The following is a 23,833-nucleotide window of genomic DNA, read 5'->3' as shown; positions in this document are numbered from 1 at the left end:
AGGCTGGGTTGCTACGACAGGCTTCCCTGGTGTCCTGCTCCCTCTGGTAGCTGGTAGGGAAGCAGGGAGCAGAGGTGGGGATGCAGCGCGGTTGGAGTGTGGAGCATGGGGCTGGGGCTGGCAGCAGTGTAGAGCTGTGCCCAATGGGCAGGGGCAGTATGGAGCTTGGCTGGGCAGGGTGTGGGTGTGAGGGAAGGTGGGAGGTATGGGGACCTCTCCCATGCTCTCACATAGCATGCAGGCCTGGCAGGCAGTGGAGGCAGCAGCAACAGCAGGTGGGGGCATTGGTGCTCAGCTCTGGTTCCTGGCTCCGGCCAGTGCTGCACATTGCGGCAAGGAGGCAGCCCCCACTGGGCCATCTGTATCACCGGTTCTCCCAGCACTCACACGGTACAGGAGGGAAGCCTCAAGTATGGGAGGGAAGCCCCGCACACTGGAGCCAGCTGCCTTCCCCACCCCATCTGGTTGCAGCGCCTGGGGCTTCCCTTCCAAGTCACGCAAGTGCAGGGAGTGCTGGTGACAGAGATGGCCCAGCAGGGGCTGCGCTCCTAGCTGCAATGTGCAGCTCTGAGCGCAGCTGGGCACCAGTGCCCCCGCCTGCTGCTGCATCATGGGAAGAGTGTTTGATGGTCCTCACATCCCTCCCACCCTCCCTCATACCCCACAAACACTGCCCCCCACCCCCACAGTTTTGCCTGCATTGACTGTAGGAGAGGACAGTGTGTTCCAGAGAACAGCGTGTTCCAAAGCCACACATCCATACCCCACAAATGCCACACAGCTCCCCAACATACCCTATGCCTCCCACACACAGCCACACCCCATCACAAATTCTCCCACATTCTCCCGCACTGCACCACACACACACCATACACCTCCCAACACCTCACCCTGCACACCTCCACACATACCATACACACACACATACCCCAAACCACACCCCTTACACAATATAAAAGACTAAGAATTTATTTTTGATTTATTATGCAATTACCTTTATATACAGTATACAAACACAAATCATGACAAAAATATATTTTGTACTAAAATTAAACTATATTATAGTAGGTGTTTCACTTTTAGTGTATGATTTTTTTTTTTTTGTGGTTCTAAAATGGCAACCCCCCCCTCCCAAAAGGAGTATTTCTGGGGGGCAAGGGGAGGAACTTCCAGTTGAAAAGGTCATGGGTTAGGGGTGGGACTTCTGATCCCAAGATGGCAAACAGGGGGGTGGGGCAACCATCAAGGGGTGGGGCTACCCATGCAGCCCTTGACAACCTACCAAACCTTGTTAAGTGGCCCTCCTCCGGAAATAATTGCCCACCCCAGCTCTACAAAGTTACCCTAAGTTTGTTCCAAACTTTATATAGTGGAGGAAGTATACAAGATGGAAACAAGTATGCCGAGGCCTCTAATATATTCCTTATAAAGAGGAAGGGAAGTCTTACCTGCCCAGATCTGACGCACAGGGAAAGCAGCTGGTAGTGATGGTGCTGCTGCTATAGCCAGCCATGCTACAACTGCCATCCCTGTGCAGAGATCCTAAGCAGCACCGGCAGAGAGAAAGAGAGAGTCTAGCAGCAGCCGCCCCATGGCAGTCTCCCTAGGAACTTCCTCTGCAGCCCCATTCACTTCCCCTCATACCCCAAATGCAGTATTTGGTAGAGGGCAGTGTCTACTGTGAGAAAAAACTCCCCCACAGGGGACAGAAGCACCATTCTACACATCCACTTGCCCCACAGATGTACCTCTAGGTGCAGGGCTGCCCCTGCCATGGAAGAGACTCCTGGGGGGATTCTGGCATCCCTTCATAGTTGGCACCTGGGGCTGGTGCCTCATTAGCACACCCCCATGCCCAATTATGTTCATTTATGTTTATTTGTCTGGAGAAAAAGAAAGAAGCTTTGCTTGGATCATAGGATGATAGGAAAGTAAGGGCTGGAAGGGACCCCACAAGGTCATCTAGTTCAGTGCCCAGCTCAAAGTAAGATCGTTGCTGACTAAACCTTTCTAGCCAAGTGTCTGTCCAACCTGCTCTTGAAAATTTCCAGGGATGGAGATTCCACAACTTTTCTAGGTAGCCTATCCCAATGCCTGACCATCCTTATAATCAGGAAGCTTCTCCTAATCTCCAGCTTCCTCTGCTGCATCTTAAGGCCACTGGTCCTAGCCCTGTCCCCTATGGCAACGGGAAAAAGCCAGTCTCCACCTTCTTTATAAGTACCTTCAGGTGTTTAAAGACTATTATCAAATTCCTCCTTAGTCTTCTCTTCTTCAGACTAAACAACCCTAGTGATTTTAGCCTTTCCTCATAATTCATGTTTTCTAGGCTTCTAATCATTTTTATTCCTGTTTACAAACTGTCCACATACTGCCCAGCTGTCCAGTGTGGGGCCCAAACCTGGACACATTACTCCAGGTAAAGCCTCGCTAGTGCTGAAGAGAGTGGCAGAATCCCTTCCCTTGATTTGCAAGTGACAAATAGCATAACTAGGGTAGGGTGACGGGAGCACCTGTCCCAGGAGCCTACTTTGGGGGGCACCAGGGATCTTGCTCACTGGGAGTCTGCTGTGACAGAGGAAGCTCTGTACTGCCCTTGCCTGGCCATAGGAGCCAGGCAGGGCAGCACCCCACCTATCAGTGTTTCTAGAGGGCAGAGAGGACAAGTGAATCAAATGCAATGATGTTCAATTCCTGCTCCCTGCTCCCCGCCCAGGAGTCTTTGCAGCAGCAGGGGAAAACCTGTGCTGCCTCTGTCCCACCACCGAAGGTGGGTGGCTCAGTGCCACAAAGAATGGCGCAGTCCCCTCCAGGCACGCAGTGAGCATCCTATGCCACTGCAAGCAACACTCCTATTAATATACTTGGTGTACTGTTGGCCTTTTGTGACAAGAGCACACTTTTAGCTCATATTCAGTTTATGGTCTACTACTGTAACCCCCAGATCCTTCCCTGGAGTCCTACAGCCTAGCCAGTCGTTCTTCAGTCAGCATTTGTGCATGCATTTATTCCATCTCAAGTGCAAGACTTTGCCCTTGTCCTTGTTGAATCTCATGTGGTTGATTGTGGACCATTTGTTCAGTCTATCCATGTCATTCTGGATCATAGCCTTACCCTCTAGAGTGTCTGCAACTCCACCTAACTTGGTGCACTCAATCCCACTGTCAAAATCATTAACAAAGATATTAAACAATACCGGGCCCAAAGCAGACCCCTGGGGATCCCCACTTGATATCTCTTCCCAGATAATTGTGTACAAGTCTATTTTACATCTGGTATCCTTTATTGTGCCTTACCAAGGTGTTGCAGGGGGAGAATATTTGTGTCCTACAATTAAACTATAATTACTCTGGAATTCTTAGTGTGGGTAACTGTCCTTCAGAAGATAGCAAGTGTGCTCTCTGAGCTTTTACACCTTCCTTTAACTAAAGCAATTAATTTAGCCTCTTTCCTTTCTGTGATGTTGATCCATCAGGACATTTGCCATGTGTTAATTGCATTCCTGGTATTCAGTCCTACGCAATCACTGTTTCTAAATTGTTACCCTGTCTTCATGAAACATGGCTGAAGTACTTCTGCTTTATCTGTCATCTATTTCAGGAATATCCTTTACACACATTCCCCACTCTTAAATTTTTTTATGGCTATTTTTATTATCTCCATCATAAATGGTGCAGACAGCACATATCACAGCAGCCAGAGCCAGTTAACAATTTTAGTTGTGCTCTTTCATTAAATAGTATTCACAAACTTTAGTTGTACTGTTTTGGAGAAACTAGAATATCTGTCTTGGGGAAGACCCACGAAATAACCCATGTGTTTCTGTACATTTTCCCACCCCTTTACAAGCTTTTAATTCTCATATGATCTCCTTCATAAAAGTATATATTTTTAAAACTAAACATAGGCATATGTCCTCACTGTGGTTTGTCAATGCCAAATTTTAAAATCTATCAGTGTGGGAGATTAGAATTTCCTTATAGTTAAAAAAACTGGTTTCATTTCTCTGTATTTCAACTACATGTAAAACAGTTTTTCACATAGATATAGATATACTCTTCACATTCAAGAAGAAACTAATCATAAAGATTTGAAAAAGTCATAAGCATATGAAAATATAGTTGTAATGAAAGCTGCCTTGGAACCTTAACTCCCTTCATTGCCAGCTGGTACCATGTTTGCCACAGAGATGTCTGTATCGTGAAATTTTATTAGTGGTTTTCCTTTATAGAGAGTTCCTCTTGAAAAGATGATATAGGCTAGGGACAGACATTACACATAAACCAGTTTAAGTGACCAGAACCTGGTTTAAACTTGTAACAGATCAGATGTTCAGTGCACATAAACTAAATTGAAAATGGCTGAAACTAATTTGAGATAAACCTGATTGAATGTAGTATCAGACTTAACTGATTTGGGTCAAAACAGTTTATGCAATGTTTGTCCCAGACCCCTTGCTGGTTTAAGTTAAATCAGACTCCCCCAGCATCCCAGCATGCTTTCTGGGCTGAGAAGGGCAAGGGCTCTCTGCTTCACAGCAGAGCTGGCCCCTCCCGTCTGCTCCCTGGCTGCAGCTCTGGCAGAGACTGCAGGAGTCTGCCTGGCTTCCCCTAGCATACCACATGCTGGCTACAGTCTGTGCTGTCAGGGGCCAGTTCCTTCTGTGGAAAAGCTGTTTAAGAAGAGCTTGAAAAAATGGAGAGAGACTTTGTTTTCTGATGGGCTGATAAACACTGTTATCAATTCCCTGCTGGGATGCTTGGGGGTGGGGGGAGACCCCTCCCTATTCAGAGTGTTCTTCTGGGGTCTGGCCGCACTCCCTTCAGCTCAGCACGGTGGAAGGGAAGAGAGGGCTGCTCTTGGGCCCCCCAGCTTCTAGGCTGAGCCACTGTGGGCATGTGCCTGCATTTCTGGGATTTTTGTCCAGTTACAAAGCAGTTCAACCTAGCCAAGGTAGACTAACCTTCAAAGATGGAATCAGTTCAGGCTCAGGCTTTTTGAATGTCTGTTCCTAGCCATGAGGAGCAAGCTCAGAAAATGATCCATATTAGGAGAAAAGTGGGCATTTCCAAATGGTCATATAATGGTTTTAACTCTGTAAAAAACATTCCTTTGGAGCCAATTCTCTCATACCTCTGTTAGCAAGAGCACCAATCCCTCTGTTCCATAAGGTAGAGTACTGAACCACCTAAGCATGACTGCACCTGCGGAGGCTTATGCACACACTTTGGAGAAACTCCATTGTAATTACAAAATGTCCCTTAGCTGGCTAATTTAGTTGTAACTAGAGGGAAGGTTAGGATTTATACCCTTGCTTGCATGAAATTCTGGCTTACTGGAATTCAGTGGCAACATTCCCATAACTTGAACAGGGCCAGAATTTCATCTTTTGTTTTCTCATTGTATAACCAATAATTAAAAAGCTCATTTTAAAAGTGTTGGGAGGAGCTGACTAGTCACTTGAAGATGTTTTCTTGATTGACACATATGTTTCACAAAGGCAATTGAGAATGAAGAATAGTTAAGTTGCTAAAGAGGCTGAGGCTGGCATTCAGTATCCACTGTTGTTTTCATGCTGTTGATCTAACCACAGGAATTAGCAGTGGGTTCCTGTTTTTCACTGTTGCTGAACAGGGAATCACTGATTTGAGTGGCTACCTACAGGAAGAGGAAAATGAAGCAGGCTAAATTTTAGCGTTGAATGAGTACAGTATGTGTCATTTAATGGGTGACTGGTATTGGCAGCTATACAGTATCTTAAAAGGCCTATAGAAATCCTGCATTGCTGTTTACCACTGAATGCACATACCCAGAAAGAAAATATGCAAAGCTGACAACTTGGTGTGGAGTTGTGCGGTGTACTGTGGTTATACTGGTAGCCAGTAAAGGAGTACTTGTTTAGAATATTTTACAATGCTTGGTTTCTATAGTAACTATCATCATCATGAATACTTTCAATTTCACAAATAACATCTGCTTGATGATTGATTTCAAATCTCAACCCTTGTTTAAGTAAATAGGATCCTGCTCCTTCTGCTGATTGTGTTAGCCAGTGACATTTGATATGTGCCATTTTTTTCCATGACAAAGAAACAATGCTAAGCACAATAAGACTGGGGAGCCAGGAAGCAAGGAAAGGATGTTCTATAGTAACTGGAAAACTTGTAGCATTAGCGTAATACCACTAATCTTCAGAATAAATTCAAGAATATAGATAATAAAAATCTAAATTGTGTTCCAGTGTTACAGTACAGCACAAAGCCATTCGCTGCTTGAACTGCTGGTGATGGCAATGTGTAGAAATAGGCAGAGAGAAAGCATTTTAGTTATATGTGTGAAGAATATATTACATGAAATGCAAACTTGAAGTTGCAAACATGAAGTTGCAAACAACTTGAAATTTAATCCAACGGAGACTCGGGATTGAGCAGTCAGTTCTACTGAAAAATTCACTAAAATGTGAAATCTTAAGCAAGTCAGCTCACTTGTCATTGAAAATCAGGCTGTATTTTATCAAAAATGATCAGTTTGTGATGAAAATGAGCCTGTTTTTGAGTAAAGGTGTCTTGTACATTGAAACATGGTAAAAGTGTGAATTTTGACAGATTTTCATGCAGTTGTCACATTTACAATTTAGGGTAGGAAACTTCCATGAAACTAACCCATTTTTGTTTGTGAATGTGGCACAACTATGACTAGTGAATCTCTTGAATTAAATAGTTAAAATTAAAATAATTATAATTAACAGGCCCAAACTGGGGATTAATAAAGGGATATAAGTATAATTAGGCTAAAGGGATTATATCTATAGCGCTAGTTGTAATTTCTTTGTGAGAGTGAAAAAGTTGCTCTTTAGAGCTAATGGCAGGCTTGGAACAATGTATGTTGAATTCTACATTATCTAAATATTTTGGAACTAATGCAGAGATTTTTAAAAATATTGCTGCAAATAGTATTAATGCATGTATACATACACACACACATATATACATACATACATACATACATACAGATACAGAATAATGTAAAATAATCATTATAAAGGGAGCAAGTTTTGAAAGTAATGTTAATTGCAGGTAATTGGATTTAAATATATGCAGGATATCCAAAATGAATTGTTTACATACAACACACATCTTCCCCCCTAACTTGGCCTCCCAAAGTTAGGTTGCATGTATTAAGCAGGGAAGATGATTTTCTGCCTGAGATTGAAGCACCCTTTGATTCCTGTTGCACAGTGCAGCAGCGATGGCATTACTATTCAGGCAGCTAAGGGAGTCGTTTGATTTAACAGCTCATTGCTGTTCACTCCAGAGCTATTAGCGATTGTCTCTCTTTTTTACTGATCATGTTCCACTAATCAAGCTAACCTTTCTTGTGGAAATTTTGCTATCTGCTAACTAGAGGTGTGCAGAGGGGGTGGGGGGGTGCCAGGCTCTTCCTGGCAGGGGGGTTGGGCTGGGGCTGCACCAGCCCAACCCCCCTGCCAGGAAGAGCCTCTCTCCTGGTGCCACTGCCGCCCGCCACGAGTGCAGCCCTGGCCCAACCCTGTGCCGGGAAAAACCCTGCACTGCCCCTTGCCCCAGCCCGCTCTCGCTCCACCCACAGATCCAGGGGGCATATGCCCCCTGTACCTCCCCTGAGGGTGTATACAGCAGTAGGAGCTGCCCCCCCCCCCCGCACCCGCCCAGATGAGCTGGTCATGGCTCCCTCCTGCGCCACTCCAGCTGGCCAGCACCGGCCCCTGGCCCAGTCCCTCCCTCACCATGGGGGCTTTGATGTGCCCCCCACATGCTCCTTCCCTCCCCACCCCATCCCCCACCCCAACAGACTTACCAGCCGAACGCTGTTCTCCAAGCTGCCAGACTGCATATTGGCAATTGTACCAGTATCAGCCGATATGGCTCATTAATAATCAGCAATCAGCATTGACCCAAAACATCTTTATTGGTGCACCCCTATTGCTAGCTGTTCCCAGTCTCTCTCGTATTTCACAGCCTTGGGTATGCTGTAGCTCTTTTCAAAATCATAGATCTACCCATGGAAACTAGCCTTTAGCAGCAGCTATGATTTCAGCATTAGTTAATGTGGCGGGCTCGCTGCTTTTGCCATGCTGGGCAGATGCACCAAGGGATGGCAAGGAGAGAGGAGCTCCAGAGAATATCATCATCTGGACCCTGCCTGAGCCTCGATGGTGCATGGATCAGTGCATGGAGAGCCAGCCTTGGGAGCAGCTCGAGGCTGCTCAGGCCTCACATGGTGCACAGTTCAGCATGTCGAGAGCTGGCCCTGGGAGCAGCTCGAGGGTGTTCAAGTTAGCCCTGGCTCTAGGCCGGATAACCAGAGCCCTGCAGTGTAGCTCAGAATTAAACTAAAAGAGCCCCGGTGCCCAGAGCAGGGCCTGGGAAGGGGAAAGACCCCTGGTGTTAGACTGGGGAACCAGAGCCAGTGAGGGCTCAGCTCCCATAGGAGCTCCCTGGTTGCCCAATGCGGGGCACAGGGCCCAGAGGGAAGAACCCTCAACTCGAGGCCAACGGATCCAGGACACCTGAGATGGTGTGGGGACCCAGAGGCCGGATCAACAGCCCGCAGAGGAAGGACTGTGAGTTACCGGGAACCCAGGTCCCACAGGGGAGGTGCCCCCAGGCAAGGGACCCTGGGGGTAGTGGGCATAGGGGGAGAAGGCTATCCCATTTGAGGGACCAAGTGGTGGGAACCCAGGTAGGGTGCGTCTAATATCTGGTGTAGTTATGTTTCCTATTGTTATTGTTGGTGCTATTGTTGTTATCTGTTGTTATTGTTGGTGCTATAAATAGTTGGGTGTATTAATTCTATATAATGGGCTCTGTAAGAATGTCTTTATTAGCTAACCCACTAGGGTATAAACTTGCTGGATTAAATGTCCTGGGATCCACCCCTCTTTTGAGCCTGAGGCACGGGTACTTACCCAAATGCCCTCCCTGGGGCCGACTTCCTCCAGCTAACTGACCTTTAGATGTATATTTGTATCTATATATGTAATTATATCTATCTTCAAGAGTTATCTATATATGTTGGTATATATACATATATATATATGTTGGTAACTCAATATATTCTATATAGTTAAGAACTTTGGGCTTGGGCTAACTCTATAGAGGAAAGAGGGATCTGCTCGAAATTCTGGCATCCCTCTCACAGTACCCACTCCTGCCTATCTGTCCTATCCGATTGAGAATAGGGCACACCTTTGGATGTACCTGGGTTACATTAAGTAGGAAGGGAAGGTGATTCCACTGAAGATTAGGCTCCGTCTCTGGTCTCTGATTAGGCTCTGCAGCCAAAGCTCTGGAAAAATCTTTTTTTCTTCATTCTGCCTTTCAAAAATAAGGTGTGACTTATATTCAGAGGTATGTTGCACATGAGAAAATATGGTATTGAATGATCACGCTCCCAGCTGACATCAATTGATGTAGTTGCATTGATATCAGTGGTGTTATGTTGATATGTGCCAGTGGAGGATCTGACTCTTAGGGCACATCCAGATGAGAATACACATATGGTTTGTGGTGCCATGGACTGCATGCACCACATATGCAGGTGTTCTCCAGGCTGCTAATTTGCAGTACAGTGGGTTTTATTGACACCAGGAGATGCTGGTGTCAAACAAACTCGCACCAGAAAAAACAGGGTGAAGTACCTGGCAGCAGTGTGCTCTGCCCAATACCAGAGCCTGGCCAGCCAGACCCATGCTTCTGCTGCCAGCCAGGCTCTGCATTCCCAGATTGCCACTGCTGGTACCCCGGGAGACTCCTAGGATCACAGGTAAAGCTGCTGGCCCCAGTTTCCCCTGTCCCACCTTGGGCAACGTCCCACAGGTGTGCAGGGGAGTTCCCCAGGGACAACTAGCAGTGGCACATATTTGTACGGAAAGCACATTCCCACTCGTGGGGACATGCCCTTAGAGTTTATTTTGGTCACCTGTACCTTTTATAATTCAGAATATTTTTGAGATTTGAATTAACTGGGACCCAATTAAATTTCCAGGTAGAATAAATCCCAGGCGGTAACAGGAGGTAGTATAATGCTTAAGCTGTTTTGCAGAAAGAACAATGAGACATGCTACCAGCAATACCATTTTGCTTCATACTTACTGCTGTTACTAGAACAGGCAACATAATTCTTCTTTTCTCTTCATTCCCTACAGATTAAAAACTTTCTCATGGTCTCTCCCTTCACCATCATTATTTGGTTGGAGCAACTACAATTAGACCCACAGGATCCAAACACATGTAGCCACAAGTATGAATGTGCTACACGCACACAAATTCTTCTTAACCTATTAGAAAAAAAATATTTCGGGCCATTGTGGGTGGTGGTAGATAGATCTGCCCTTAGAACAGGACAAAGGCAATAAGAATAAAAGCTATCTCATTCTCTCAGAGCTTTGGTCCGTGTTTTCTCTTCATTCAATAGGCTGTGATCTGTATAGTTGTCATGGCAGAAAGTCATTTGTTATGCCAGTGCCATTAGCATTTTTCTCTGTATTGAGAATATTGCCAAGTTTGCACTTTAATCCCTTCTGCTGACAGTTCGTTTTCACAGTGTGTCTTGATTTAGTTCCCTTATTTTATTATTACAGTTCCAGGTATAAATGTTTTAATTTACCGTTCACTGGGCATAGGCTATATGGTCAGAAGGTTACAAAAGAACATTATAAGACATCGCTGTAGAAAAGTTCACTAAAAGTCTATTTTGGATGACTTATGGTATACTACATTTCCTTTCCAATTTTGCTGGCAATGAAAAAGCTACCCAATAATTCCAGGGCACTTACTTTTCTGTCTTTGAGCCTGGCATAGATTTTTCTAAATAGCAGTAAAACTTTACTTATTTTTAGTGATTCTGGGGGGCCAAAGTGAGATCTGTGCTCTAGCGGTCAGGGCAGGAGACTATTAGTGAGGGCTTCTGACTTGATTCAATGGGAACAGCAACAGATTTCTCATCTGCCATGAGCAAAGGGCAGCAAGTAGATGGACTGCCTCAGGAGTAATCAGGAAGGCATATTCTGACTCAGTGTCACAGTCTGCCTCCCAGTGTGCGCTGCTCCAGAATACGTTACACGGTGCTGAGCTACACACAGCGCTATATGGCAGCCCGGGATTGTTACCTTGGCTATTGGGTCGACAAGACAGAACGAGGTCGCCACAGTTTCCCCAGCCTCTTCCATGCATTTGCTGGAGGAAAGTGGCTCTCAGGAGTCTGCTCCTCTTCAGTTCTGCAACCCAGGACATAGGTAGCTGTTAACGGAATAAGAGACCATGGATGATAATGTAGCTCTGCATGACCTTGGCCACAGGTAAATCACCTTAAGCACAACGAGCTGCCAATATTTTGGTTAGAGTCTCTAACAAACTTAGCTCTGTTTGCCTGTGCTCAAATCCATGTACCAGCAGTGCACAAGCCTCTAATGAGGAAGAATGAAGGGCTAGGAAATCTGTTAATTTATTTCCTTTTCTTAATTCCATAGCCCAGGAGGGAGCAGGCAAACACATACCACCTGGCAAACAAACTCACACTGGTGTCACTTCAGTGAATAGCACATTTGTCAAGTAGTGAAATTTGAAATGAGGCAGGGGAAAGGGAGAAGGGAGGGGAAACTTAGAGAAAAATCTGGGAGTCTCCACTGCTGTGCAGGCTTTGTTTTTACTTGTTAAATACCTGGTATTGTCTTACAGAAACATACTATTGAAACTCTTGGAACATTATAAAAATTTATATATGTTTTGAACCAACCTACAGAATGTAATAGAGAATTATATCCCACTAAAAGAAAAGTTCAAAAACCCTGTAGAAAGGATATCATTCTCTATTAAACTCTCTATTATAGGGGTTTAGCATAATTTCTATGGAGTTCCATTATATTTTTATAAGCCCTATTGGCTTCAACCCTATTAAATACTCTAGAAATTTTCCATAAGGGCAAATTGGTGCATTCTGAAGGCAAAAATATGCTTTTCAAAGGTATTGTTAGAGCCCCAGGGATAAATCTTCTCTGGCTGGGTGATTTAGTTGCAAAGGCAGGGAAATCATCTCAGTCCTTTCTTTAGCTTGGTGGCAGAATTTTAAGAAGAAGCTCAAGAGAATCTCGTCTAGCACATTGTTGCTTTAAATTGGATAATAACACTTACCTACCTCATATGGGTTAGTAGGGCTTAATTAATTAAAGTTGTAAATCACTGAGAAATCCACGGTTGAAAAAAGCTACAGCATTCTGCAAAGTATCGGTGATAATTAGGCTCCGTACCGTTCTTGTAGGTTAGTCTGGAAGAAGGCATTCCACTGGCTGTAATTGTATGAGGGGGGAACTTCACACAGTGGATTAAAGGAAAACATTAGTGGATGGATCAGACTAAAAACCTAGTGGCCTACAGAGAATTCTTGATGTTTCCAGTACCAGGCCCCAGAACAACGCCCAGGGCTCTGTCGTTTGCTTAAGTATTCTGTTGCAATATTTCCTAAAGGACATTCTTCTGGTGCAGAGATGGTGTTTGGCGAAAGCTTTTTTTTTTTTTTTTTTTTTCATAATAGTTTCATTAAAGCATAAATGATTCATTATGTAATTTTTTGTTTTAGAGAAACAAAATTGAGTCAGAACTTTTGGGTGGGTGGGAAACATATTAAAGAAGTAAATAATTAACAACAGGCAACTAATGATTACATTGGCCATGTACAATAATACGGATAGTCTAAGCACACTGAACCAGCTTGTTACACCGGTGTTCACATTTGTAAGGCTCCTCTGCGTTCCAGCACCCTGGGACAATGCTAGCTCCACCGCAGAAAGGATATGTTTGTGTTGGGTTGAGAGGTAGGAACACATACGTTATATTTCTTTCCTTTTTCTGGTATAGAGCTGCTTCTTTTTTCCCCCCACTTTTTCTTTTTTTGGATCCCTCTGCACTCCAATATGGCTCAATTCAACCGGGAGCAGGGCATAGATATAGGCCATCGGCTCTGGGCTCACATACTTGCCTCCCAAAGTAGGAACCATCCTAGAGATGCCCCGTGCTGTTTCAGCAATGAAGCTAATATGTTCTTCACAAAATAATTTCACAGCTATTGCAGGAACACTCAAGGAGAATATTTTTTTCAGTCAGCCCCTTGTAGCACCTAGAGGCAGGCACTGCTAATATTGGAGGATATGGCTTGAAGAAATGCCCCTCATAGTATTTACTCCATTTTTATATTAACAGGTTAGATATTTTGCATTAAGTCTTTGGATAAAATATTAAAGCAGGGACTGAATCCCAAGACTCCCTCCTTCAGGGCAAATACCCTACCCCACAAAGGTAGGGATCCATACTTATGCTTGTTTGCTTTCTCTAGCCCAGTGAATATATAAATATTCCATGCAAATTGGAGCAGCTTTCATAGGGATCCTGTCCCCCTAAATGCACACATAAGAGGGTAGAGCTAGATTTTTCTATGTCTGTTAGGGATAGGACTAGGAGCAATAGCCTCCAGCTGCAGCAGAGGAAATTTAGGTTGGAGATTAGGAGGAACTTTGGCATCTTTACACGTGCTCCAGGGATGGTGGGGGGTTTGCTTTAATTAGAGTGGCTTCAAGAGCTGCTGTAATTAAAGCGCCCACAGAGTCTCATTTATTCAGTATCCCGCACTTCAACAAGGCAGCAGGAATGCGTTAATTAAACCTCATTGGACAAGCTTTAGTTAAAGCACCCCCACCGCCATGTTGAAGTGTGGGGACGCTGAATACGCAAGGCACACAGGCTGCTGGAGCGCACTAATGGGCATGCTCCAGCAGACTTGATTCACTGAGTCTGCACGGATGCACTGTAATTACAGTGATCTCAGAGACCACCCCACCCTCCCCCAGCATGTCTGACAGCCTCTTAGTCAGGCCCTCTCTTGGGGTGTTCAGAGATGGGGCCTTCAATCCCCTTAAGCAAAGCTGAAAATTGAAGTGGTTCTCCCACATCCCTGATGAGGGCTACAACTACAGAACTATTGAATTGAGGGGAGAAGTACTGCCACCTTTTTCCAGCTGTTTTAAAATAAAATGGTCCCCGTTGCTTTTGGCATGGAGTCCCATCTAGCAGACATGCTCTAAGAAACACTGCAGATTGAGCTCCTTGAGCAGAGAGATCTCAGCATGAGGGAGGAACCCAGCTGTGCGGCCTTCTCAGTACAAAAATGCTTCTGTGTACATGCAAAGAACTGTATGTGCCCAAGGAATTTTAATGTCCAAACTTTGATGCCTACAAACTTTAGACGCTTCCCGGGATCAGGGAGAAGCTGGGCCTGGGTTTGGAGGATTCCAATTTGAGATTTAGGCACCTAAATTCTGCCTAAATCCAACTTTAGGTACCTAAGTCTCTTTCTAGATCTAAGGCTTGGCTGTCACAAATATGAGCACTGGGTCTACACCTACGCATATAGAGAATAAAACTATGAACACCTCAGTTCTCTCTCTCACCTTGTTTCCTCTTTTCTATATGAACAGGAAGAACATTCCATTTTTCCGTGTCTGTCCTCTTGAGTCTTAGACATTTAACTCCAGGGACCAGCTGCTGAGTCCCAGTGTTAATCCTATCAAAACAGAAGACTTCATTATGTATTTGCCAAGCCATTGGGTTTATTATATTTGGCTTTTGCCAGATTAATTCAGTTTTAATAATATGATTTAAAAACTAGTTTTACATCAACATAAATTATCATTAAACTGCTAAGAATAAGTTAGTCAAGCTGTTAAAAAGAGACTTCTTTTATTTATGGGTAAATTCTTATATGAATGGCATTAAAACTATATTTTAGTTGGGAAACATTAAAGTGATTAATGCATAGTTGTTTGCATCTTTAATACGTGATTTATATATCAGATCTGTATTTGTGCCTACTGTCAAACTTTATTCTGTTCTTGTCAAAATACTTATTACTGCTGACAGGTATAACATACCCACATTAATCCTTAATTCCTTGATTCAATTTTCTAATTGCTTTTTTGGCATGCGATTGCATCCATTTAGGCTTACGTGATCTATTTGTCTTATAATGCACTCTTAAAAATGAGATGCACCTACCTTCAAAAAGGCCGAGAAGAAAAAAAAAATATTACTAAGTACTGAAAATTTCAAATTCTTCAGCACTTAAATAAGACATCTCTTCTTGAAGTTGTAGACTGATCCAAAACCTATTATGCTTTCTGTTTTCTGGCTTTGTACAATTTAGCAAACCCTGTTTAATTGATGATCAAATTGGAATTTGTAGTCCGACAACTATGTGAATTTCTTCAGCACAGGAAGACCCTTTACATACCTGTGACAAAGTCAAAGATTTTGCTCCGCCAGCATTGCCTTCTCCTTTCTTTATTGTTTTCACTTGTCAAGTCTGTGTCTCCTGTCACCTACTCAGTCAGCTTCAGACAGCAAGATGCAGCTTCTTCTGAGGTCAAACAACCCTGCAAATGCGATGGCCAGAGGAGTCAGTACTGAGCAACATAAGGAAGAAGGCAACATTTCTCTTACATCACATCCAGCCTTTTCCTGGGCTGGAGTCTTTCAGTGTTGATTCATGTATGTCGACTTAATCATGTTCTGACAAAACTGTTAGACTAGCAGAGTTAAACCATTGAGATTTTCTTTCTATCTATCTATCTATCTATCTATCTATCTATCTATCTATCGAGATAGAGAGATCCAGATATGTGTACAGATATTCATATGTATATATGTGTGTGTGTATGTGTATGTATATATGTGTGTGTGCATGTGTGAATAAATTATGCATCATGCTCTTTTGGTTGTAAATCAGACTGTTCTCAGAAATTTAAGAGCTAGTATTTTTAATAGAATAAGGGATGTGCTTTTTCCAACACTGTCATCTCCCCTCTCTACTGGAAAAAAATACATTTTTTCTCAAAGCATTAAACCATAAAATCTAGGTATGAGCAGAGAATCTCCCGAGCATCCCCTCTGTAGCTCTAGACCCACGAGGGACCTGAGCAAAAGGCAAATGTTTGTGGAGATATGGGAAGGTTTAAGCAGACAGCCCTGTCACAGGGTGAAATGAGAGAGTGCTCACTCCCAGCCAAAGCTCCCTCTAACTTTTTTTTTTCTCTTGAGTGAAATGAATGCTGGCTTGAACTTACATTGTCAACCTGTGAAAACAGCCTCTCCTCTCACACTTGTTCTCTCCTTTTTCTGTTCTGCCTCACCTTATTTAATCTATCCTACCATTCACTCATTCCTACTTTCTTCTCCCCCCTCCATCAACTTAGTGTCCCTCTTTATCATCTTCTCTTCTGTGCAGAGGCATAGTCAGACAGTATTGTGTCCTGGGTGGTGGCAGCAGCAACAGCCAGGCTGGCAGTGGTGGCAATCACAGCAGACTGGTTGGCAGCATCAGTGACTACTATTTTTGCAACCCTCTCCTCCTAAGTCGGTGCCCAAGGCGGGTCCCCACTCATCCCACCGCCCCGTAGTTCCCCTATTGCTGCTTTGCCATGTAGTGTTACTTTCATTCATCTCCTTTTTTTCTTTCTCCACTTTTTCACCTTTCTAACCCTACATAACACCGTTTACATTTGCACTGTGTCTGTGATGAATGATTTGCAGGGACTATCATTGCCACGTTCCTATCAATCTTTCTTTTCAATCTCCTCCAGCAGAAGAAACGGCAAGTCCCTGAGCCCCCTTTTCTATACTAGAAAAGGCGTTGAGGAAAACTCCTGGGGAACAAATGGGTGTGAAATGAGATGAGCCGATGGCCATTTACACAGTGGTTTTGTGAGGTTAAGTTTTAATGTCGAAAATGTTCGCTGAATAAACTCCAGCAGTCTTCTGACAAGCTACGTATAAGATTATTCTCCAGTTTATTTGAGGAACATCAGGAGCAGAGTAAAGTTAGAGAGAGGCTTTTTTCATCCTGCTTGAAAATAAGTACAAACTTGGAAAAGGAGAAGCAGAGTCCCAGAAACGTGTACAACATCAGAGACTAAGTTGTTGAGTCTGAGAATTGTTTGTTTTTCATATCTTCCAGTGATAGTTTTATGAATTTTGATTATTATTGGTGCTTTTTGGCAAGACATAACAGTCACTTTTTTATACAAAAAAATATGACAATTCCAGTAAGTAAATCATGGTAGCTAAGTGCTTTGGGCAAACAAACATGTGCCTTATCTCTTCCAAAAAAGCTGTGGAAAATGTATGATAAATTGCACATTTCAGAGAACATGTTATGTCACTGTGAAATAACTTTGATTCATGGTTATGTAGTTATCTTTAAACAACTGACAAACCTCGGGGTATCTAAATTATTATCATTTGCTTTATGCTTCTGTGGTTTTTTTGCTAGAGAAGCCTGAAATGATATACAGTAAGATAGGGCTTCTGCTTTTTCAGTCATGACACTGTTTTTTTGGAGGCAAAAATCGAAAACGCCTGCTAGATTTGATTTTTCTTTTCTTTTCTTTCTTTTTTTTTTTTTTTGGATGACGTTCTGCTCAAAATGGTTAACAATAATATAATCGTGTTTTTACAAGCATTCCTGCAAACTTCAGGCAGAAAAGGATAGTGCCCATTTATGGAAAGTTTTAGAATAGAACAGCAGTATAAAAATATACCAGCATTTTAACTTATCAAGTAATTATTCAGAAAATTATTAGGAGGCAAACTGAGAGATGTGATTATTTAAACTGTGCGTCTGCATAATTTGGAAGTACTTTTGGAAGAAGAAATATCAGAGGGTTTACTTGCTTTGTAAGGAAGAAAAGGTAACACTGGGGTATCCAGGAGAGGTTTTGTACATCAACTCTTCCTACTTATAATAACACTTCATTACTATAAGTGTAATACTGAAATGTTGAGTCAGGCTTGAAGCCCCATTGCCAGGAATGCTGTGCAAACATCTAGTAAAAGACTTTCTGTATTCAGAGAAGCAAATTAATTTTCACAATGGATTTACTGTTTGTATTTCTGTGGTGCATACAGCTCATAACTGGGATTGGAATCCCATTGTGCTAATGCAGAGTGAGTAACTTTTCCTGGCTGGAGGAGCTTGCAATCCGAATAGACGAGGCAGACAAAGGGGGAGACGAGAAACAAAATGGGGAAGATATTGCTAAAGGTCATACAAGAAGTTATATACAGGGCTAAGAATAGAATTAGAGTCGCCTGACTCCCAGTCCAGTGACACATCCACCAGGCAATGCTGCTTGCTGTTCTCAACCCTTTTAGGTTTAAGGCACCCCTCAGAAAATGTCATCTCTTAGCTTTCACTTGGTTTTTGACCAGTTGTTCTGTTGCAAAGAACTCCGAAAGACGACAACAGGTCAGAATGGTTTTAACACTATGGGATTCCTTTTGGAAAACTTGGGTTTTTTCCTTCTGAATCATGTTTTCACACCTGCCAGCGCTAACATCGCATGGCACCCCACAACACCCTTGAATGGGTCTCAAGACACCTCAGGGTGCCACGGTACACTGGTTGAGAATCATTGCGCTAGATTATGTCAGTTTTAAAATGATACAGCACTTTTCATCCGAATTATTTTGACACTGTCCCCTTAAATACATCTGCTGAAATTTCTTTCAAATATTAATCATCCATGAATTGAACAGAATATATTTATCTGTTGTTCCATTTACTGCAGAATGCTCTCTATTCTTATCTGCACTGAACAGTAGCAAGTGTTGGTTACTTGGAGGTACAAAAATAGAAAATGATAATTGCTGTACAAGACGGAAGAGACTTTGTTTACGTCTCTTTATTTGCAGTGTTTGCAGCATATTTCATTTAACTAAACTATCATTTCACTTGTAGATAAATGTCAACTGATTCAAATATACTATCTATATATGTATGTCAACTGATTCAAGTGTGTGTGTGTGTGTGTGTGTGTGTGTGTACACACACACACTGCATGTAATTATATATATATATATATATATATATATATATATATATAAATTGCATGTAAATTAATGGCTTTGAGTTTTGAACCAAAGCTTCCTGATATTTTTTTCTCTTGCTTTGCAACATGACAGACACTTTCTACAAATGTGCCAACAAGGAAAAGAACTGTACATGTATACTGATTTTAACCTAACATTTTCAAAACTATTTTAAATGCTTGATTAAACATTTAAGCTCTCAAATGTGCTCTTGTATCACATAGTAAACACATAATATGGAAACGTGACTACTTGGAAATACTCGTTTTAGAAACTTACCGCTCTGTGCATGCATATGCTGCTCCATATTTGTTCAGCTGCTAGTACTTGGGCTCCTGGTAACTCAAGAAATATATGGAAGCAGCTTATTTTGATAGTTACTTGTAAATGAATAAATGTAGTTAATAAATAGGAAATAGTGTTATGGCTACACAACTCCATTGCCATTAGAAAGATTATAGTCAGTTTTCTATACTAGGGATTCCACTACAAAGCCAGCATTTTCCAACAGTTATTAACTTATTTATGTGCCAGCGCTGTATTCCTTAACACAATATTTAGAGAGTTCCTGGCCCAAATTGCTCACAATTTAATCAAGGCAGATGTAGAGGAAACAGGTGGGATGGAAAGCAAAATCTAAGTGGGAAAGACTAGGCTTATTTATTGACTCATTTAAATATTATGAGGTTTATTTTTGTTTGTTTTTACTATTATTAGGTGATTTCTTAAGGGACTTATGGTAGAAATGTAAGCCTTTTGGAATGATAGCAAATAAAGAATGAGTGGATGATGAGCAAGCTGGAATAAAGCTAAAATTCTTGTATTATGTCTTGGGTGTCTCTTTGTTGTAACTGAATAAATTGATATCAGTAAGTATTGTTGAGATATAAAGTGAGAAATAAAATGTTCTCATCTGTATGGTCAGATTTTTTTTCCATGTAACTAAATGCACAGTGTTATGTACATAGGAATGAAGGACTGGAATGTGCCCCAAACCCATGTTAGGGTTCATTTAAAGTCTGTTTAATGAGGGGGGACCAGTAGAGAGAGAGAACCATCTGATTTGTACCAGATTTGTTACAAAAAACTATATCCAGTCTTACCAAAAAGGGCTTTGAACAGGAAATAAATTGGTGTATGCCATGAAGCCGTTGCAGGTTGTATATTTGAATATCTGTGGACCAGCATTATAGCAGGCCTTAATTTAAAGCCATATAGTTAAAAAAAAAAATGAGGAAAACAAGTCTTTATTGAACATTACAAAATGATCTTCTTTTTCAGGGTGCTCCTAAACCAATTGCCATTGAGCCTTGTTCAGGAAACAAAGCAGCGGTCCTTACTGTATTTTTATGTCTGCCAAGAGGATCGTCAGGAGTCCCACCCCCTGGGCAATCAGGTAAGACGCACACAGGTAATCGCTGAGGCTTTGATCCTGAAAGCTGTCTCCATTGCCCCACACACCCATTTAGAAACATAGGTTCTGCTGGGACAAGCCACGTCTCAGTATGATGGCCAAGGACAATTTAATATACTACCCGATGAATTTTCTTTTCAGTTTAATCTGACATCTCAGATAAATTTTATATTTTATAATAATGATTATTCTTCATTCCACACTGTGCATGGTAGCTTCTTTTCAAGTTGCTTTGGACAGTCCTGACGCTAGACAATCCATGAGTTTTTGCTTTGTATTTTCAGTAAGGAATGTCAACCCCTTTCAATTAAAATCCTGTGTTAGCGTTTCACAGAATGCCAGCCAAATAAATGCTAGAAGTGTATGAGTATGTATACCAACTTCATTAAGGAGATGTTCATTTGGAAGTCATCCCAGTCCATTTTAAAACAGCATTTCTATTATCAGGGAGTATTTCCCATAGTAGTCTATTTCCTCTGATTTGTGCCAGTGTTGCACAAAAATATATCCAGTCTTACAAAAAAGGGGGTTTAAACAGGAAATAACTAGGTATATGCCATAATCCTCTGTGTATTGTGCATATTGTATGTCTTATATTAAAAAAATGTCAGAAGAGATCATAGAATAATCTGGGGCCATTCAGGTGATGTAGATTACTGCAAGAGTCACTGCAAGGCAAAGGAAATGCAGTTTTAATATTTACTGGGATGATTTCCAAAATGAGCACCTCTGTAATGAAAAGTAAACTGATACAGTATGTACCCATATACTCCTGTCCACAAAAAAGCACAGTTTAAGGATAATGTGTACTCTCAAGAGCCAAAATCATATCCTCTTAACCTTCAAACATCTATTTATGAAATTAAAAAAATATTGAATAATGATGCTGACTGCAGAATTAGTTGCCTACTGTCCTTTTGCTCCTTTTTTGTGTTGGGTACTAATGTATTTAAGTTAGATGATTTGTGAGAGGGGGAAGTTGTGTTTTTTTGGGAGGAGGAAGGTTAGGTATTGGAAGGAGGACAATTTGGGAAATCATTTTGGGGAGTACCACACAACACAAGCAATACTTTTGAAACCAGAGGTTTAGTTTTTTCTAGGGGCTTTTAATTTTTGCTTTTAGTTTGTTCATATTTCTGCATTTTCTAACCCGTGAGGTTTGTCTACGGTAAAAATTGCAATGAATAAGTTAATTTTAAATCACTTGTCTTCTCTGTTTACAATTTTAAATCACATGCACTATGCTGGATTGTCATTGCTGAGGTCAAAAAGAGAACAAGATTTCCATAACAGGACATAAATGCAAAAGAGTGGATGTGTGCCTTTCTCGAAATTTGTCTTTACACATTTTGTGGCACATGGCTTTCATATTTTCACAGGTGAAAAATAGCACTGTCTCTTTCTAGTTTGCTGTATTTTATTATTTTGCCTTCTACTAGCTTCCCAGGCGGATATTTCAACCATATTCCTTTGTTTATTACTGGGATCTTTTGTCAGCCTTTTAATGTTTATAAATCTGTGAAATTTTTAAAACCCTTCAGCAGCTTTCATTTTATTCAGGGTCAAAAGCAAGCAAAAATGCTTAATGGTCGCAACTGTGCTGATTCATCCATTAGATTATATTGCTATAATCTTTTTTTCTTACGTGCACTGAATTTTGGTACTTGTGGCCTGCTATCACTGTACGTAGTCATGCATGGTCTAGGCAGAAGCTATTATGCAAGTTTCTTGGCATACCGGTAGCTCTGCTAATTCACTTCATTCCTGTCCTGCAGCCCTACCTGCTGTTCCATTCCAGGGCTTCCTGGGAGCAGACACTGCCAACTGTGCCAAGCTACTTGAAATTATATGGGAGCTTTGTGCTGCAGACATATGTTTGCTGTGCAGCCTGTTTCCCTTATGACCTATGCTAGGTTAAAACAAAGATGTTTAGGTTGAGGGAAATAGTGTGTTCAGCAATTAAAGGATGCCAAATAATCTTAGACCACCACTTCACTTGCATATAGCTGCCCCAGGGCTCATTACAATTGTTTTAGGGTAAAACTGGCATGGACGCAAATGCATTTTTTAAATGATAAAATATGTCAGTGATGTTGGTTCTCATTTCTCAGTGGAAGAACCTGGATTTTATTACTTACGAACAAGTGGCTATAAAATTTAGAAATGGAATAAATACATTTTCATTAATCTGGGGTCCTGATTCTGCTTGCAGACACTCAAGCAAAGCTCTCATTGAAGTCAATGAAGTTGTGTAGTTTTCTCTGCTGTCTCTTGACAAAACTTTTCCAGTAAATGGTTCATTTTGAATGGCTGAGTGCAAATACAATAAGGTTCCTATAGTGGAGATTATCAGTGTTCTCACCCCCACTGCTAACGAGCAAACTATCAGAAAGATCACATAACAGCTTTAAGCTTAACCCAAAGATTTTCAAATCTTTTTGGAGGCACAGTGACTTCCAGCTGAAAGTTAAGCCGACCCCATTTCTTGGTGGAAATGCCATGAACCTCATCAAAGCCACCTTTCACACAGCATTGTGCTAAATTATGCACTGTTTTTATGACGGTACAAATAATGGCTAGATTGTAACAACTGAACTCCTTTTTGATTATGGCCAAGGTCTGGAACGGGCTCCCAAGGGAGGTGGTGCTCTCCCCTACCCTGGGGGTCTTCAAGAGGAGGTTGGATATGCATCTAGCTGGGGTCATCTAGACCCAGCACTCTTTCCTGCCTATGCAGGGGGTCAGACTCGATGATCTATTGAGGTCCCTTCCAACCCTAACATCTATGAATCTATGAAGTTGGGCTGGGTTAATAGATTCAAAGGAAACGCATGTAAAAAGTGGCTGCACTGGAGACAGAGAATGTATTAATTAAGACTCATTTTGGAAAAGAAGCCTTTTTCAGTGAAAGAAGACTTGCAAGTCCGTTAATCTTACTAGAAACTTTGTTAAAAGCCAAAGGAGTACTGATGATTACTATCGGTAGCCCTTAAATTTTCTTCAAGCTGTAAGGTTGGAACAAGATCCAAACAGCTTATTGGCAATTATTTTAAATAACTACTAATGTAAAAAAAAAATGTAGCCTGGATGTCAGAAAAAATGAGACCCAAGTCACCGGTGAGAGATCACAATGAGAAGTAGATTAAGGGTGATTTGTTGTGATAGAAAATAATTGCTTGGTCCCAGATTTACTATACAGATCACAGCCCACCTTTTCTTACCTCCGCTATTGTGTCTCCTCAGCTGTTTTGGAGTATTGCATTAATATTAATATTCAGAGGTTCAGAAAAATAGCTGCTCTTTGTAGAATGTGTATGTACAGTATTTCAGACAAATGGCTTGTTCTAGCACGCTGGACAGATTATAATATATAAGGCACATATGTGTCTTCACATTTTATAATACATTGGAGGCTGGAGATATTGTTGTAGTGATCTTATACTTTTAAATAACTTAAACTCTCCAT

The 23,833-nt window shown here is 41.8% G+C and overlaps 1 protein-coding gene across 3 annotated transcripts in view; it reads left to right on the top strand.

The window, feature by feature from the left end:
• The window catches only part of ATRNL1 (attractin like 1), a 1,033,288-nt gene that overhangs the window by 904,858 nt on the left and 104,597 nt on the right, over positions 1 to 23,833 (top strand). For all 3 annotated transcript variants that reach the window (XM_019485923.2, XM_059730100.1, XM_059730101.1), the window contains exon 28: positions 20,235 to 20,349. In XM_019485923.2, coding sequence (XP_019341468.1) covers positions 20,235 to 20,349 — 115 coding nt within the window. The remainder of the gene's footprint in view (positions 1 to 20,234; positions 20,350 to 23,833) is intronic.

The sequence above is a fragment of the Alligator mississippiensis genome, chromosome 6, assembly GCF_030867095.1.
Source record: "Alligator mississippiensis isolate rAllMis1 chromosome 6, rAllMis1, whole genome shotgun sequence".
NCBI classification, from domain to species: Eukaryota; Metazoa; Chordata; order Crocodylia; family Alligatoridae; genus Alligator; species Alligator mississippiensis.
Note: the sequence above shows the minus strand (reverse complement) of the source record. Positions and strands in the feature narration are given on the sequence as shown.